The sequence below is a fragment of the Pteropus vampyrus genome, unplaced genomic scaffold (genome assembly GCF_000151845.1).
Source record: "Pteropus vampyrus isolate Shadow unplaced genomic scaffold, Pvam_2.0 Scaffold138, whole genome shotgun sequence".
Lineage (NCBI taxonomy): Eukaryota > Metazoa > Chordata > Mammalia > Chiroptera > Pteropodidae > Pteropus > Pteropus vampyrus.
The window spans coordinates 476,405-478,357 of record NW_011888919.1 but is presented as its reverse complement, the minus strand read 5'-3'; the positions used below and the strand labels follow the sequence as shown (position 1 = coordinate 478,357).

General features: G+C 62.8%; 1 protein-coding gene across 1 annotated transcript in view; it reads right to left on the bottom strand.

The window, feature by feature from the left end:
* Window positions 1-14: 14 nt before the first annotated feature.
* The window catches only part of STRN4 (striatin 4), a gene marked incomplete at its 5' end in the record, with an annotated part of 16,463 nt that continues 14,524 nt past the window's right edge, over window positions 15-1,953 (bottom strand). The window contains 3 exon segments of the mRNA XM_023535230.1: window positions 15-1,121; window positions 1,123-1,262; window positions 1,415-1,513. Coding sequence (XP_023390998.1) covers window positions 1,044-1,121; window positions 1,123-1,262; window positions 1,415-1,513 — 317 coding nt within the window.

The window sequence follows — 1,953 nt, the reverse complement described above, 5'->3', positions numbered from 1 at the left end:
TGACGTCCCTGCCTGTCATCAATCCATCTAGCCACCCAGTATTTACTGAACATCTGTACTGGGCCCTGGGGCACAGTGAACGATCAAACCTCCCCGCCCGTGGTGTTGACGCTGCGGTAACGAGAAAACAGGATCAGCACTGCCAGGTGGTCAGGAGTGCGGCGGGCACAAGTCAGTGTAAGGACAGAATGGCCCAGAGGGGACCGGAGAAGAGCCTTCCAGGCGGCTAGGGAAAGGCGAGAGGGCTGACAGGAGGCAGGGTGGCAGCACCCACCGGCCCACGCAGGGTGTGGGGAAGAGGTCAGAGAACAGAATGGGCTGGGTCCTGGGGGCCACGAGCCATGGGAGAGAGATGGCCTGACTTATGTTAGGGGTATCAGGCTGGCTGAGGTGGAGGCCAACTCTTTTTCTGTCCCTTTCAGGGGAGACCTGTGCCCTCTACTGAATCCTCTCCGCCCGGGCTAGATCTCACTGGCCACCCCCTCGCCCATCTCCTCGGAGACCACTGCTCCCATCGTGGGGCAGATGAGAGGAGGATGAGACGGGTCCAGGACTCCCACACCCCCACAGCTTGCACCTCTGCGCACTCACTCACTTGCTCACTTGAGGTCACCCCACGCGGGATCCGAAGTGAGTGGCAGTCCCTCCGCCACAGCGGGCTCCTTCCTGTCAGGTCTCCCTCACCACCAGCACACACCCGTCACCCTCTAGGGAGCTTCAGCCCCTTCTCCATCTGCCCAAGTCCCACCCCATCCCTTTGAAGCACAGCCCCAGGGTTGCTGGGCCGCAGTGCCCTTAACCACAGAGAGTGGGGTGGCACCAAATGCCAGACAAGCTCGTGGGGACTGAGTGAGACAGACTGGAACTTCAATGTCCGTACCCGCTGCGCTGTGCTGAAGTTATAAAACTTCTCTGAGCCTCAGTTTCCACGTCTGTACAACGGGGATAGCGGGAAAGCAGCTGCAGTGGGCTCTCAGAGCAGTGCTTTGCTGTCACCGCTGTGACCACCTTGCGTCCTGCCACTGAGGCTCCCCATCCAGCCCCTACCAGGACAGCTCTCCCGCCAGCTCCCCTGACTCAGGGGTCCCCGCAGCACTCCCTCGGGGCCTGGGCCCAGCCTTGATAGGGAAGGCACCTGCCCTTGCTCCTGAGAAGCCAGGAGGGTCCCAACTTACTTCCTGACAGCAGGAATACACCGTTGGGGTCCACGGCCAGGCAGGTGACTGCATCGAGGTGGGCGACCATGGAGTGCACGCATTTCCCTGAAGGGAGAGAGGAGCAGCAGGGCACAGTCCCACACCGTGACTTGCCCGGGGAGGTGAGGGCACCGGGGTTCAGCACCTGAGCCTGGCCCACCCCCGCCTCCCACAAGCACAGGTGAGTCGGGGAGCAGGGAGGGCTGGCTGAGCCTCACCTGTCCGGTTGTCCAGGAAGCGGATGCCTCTGTCGTCATGGGCGGTGATAGTGAGGGGCTGGTTCGGATGACTCACCACCTGGTTGATCTGGGTTGGGCCTAGATGAAAAAGCGGGGAGAGGCAAGGACGTCGTCGGAGAGAAATCAGGGGACCAGGAAGGAGGCGCGAGCAGCAGGACAACCCCCCGCGGCCCCGCATCGGCCTCGGTGTTGGGAGAGCTGGGCGCCCAGCGCACCCTGCTCTGGCCGCACTGCCTCGTCAGTACAGTGGGCACGGGGCCTGCTTTGCAGTGGGAAGGGTGACAGACACCGCGAGGGCCATCCACACCGCCCGGGGAGCTGAGAGGAGAGTCCCTGACACACTCCCTCCCCTTAGCCCTGCTGAGACCGTGTTGTCCCTAAGGGCAGCAGATGGGACCTGATCTCCTTCCCGCTCACAGCCCCTGAGGCAGTGAGAAGCCCTCTGGTGCCGACTGAGCCTCGAGTCACCAAAGCCACAGGAGAACGTGAAGGAATGCAGACCCCTGCCCCAGGGCCCC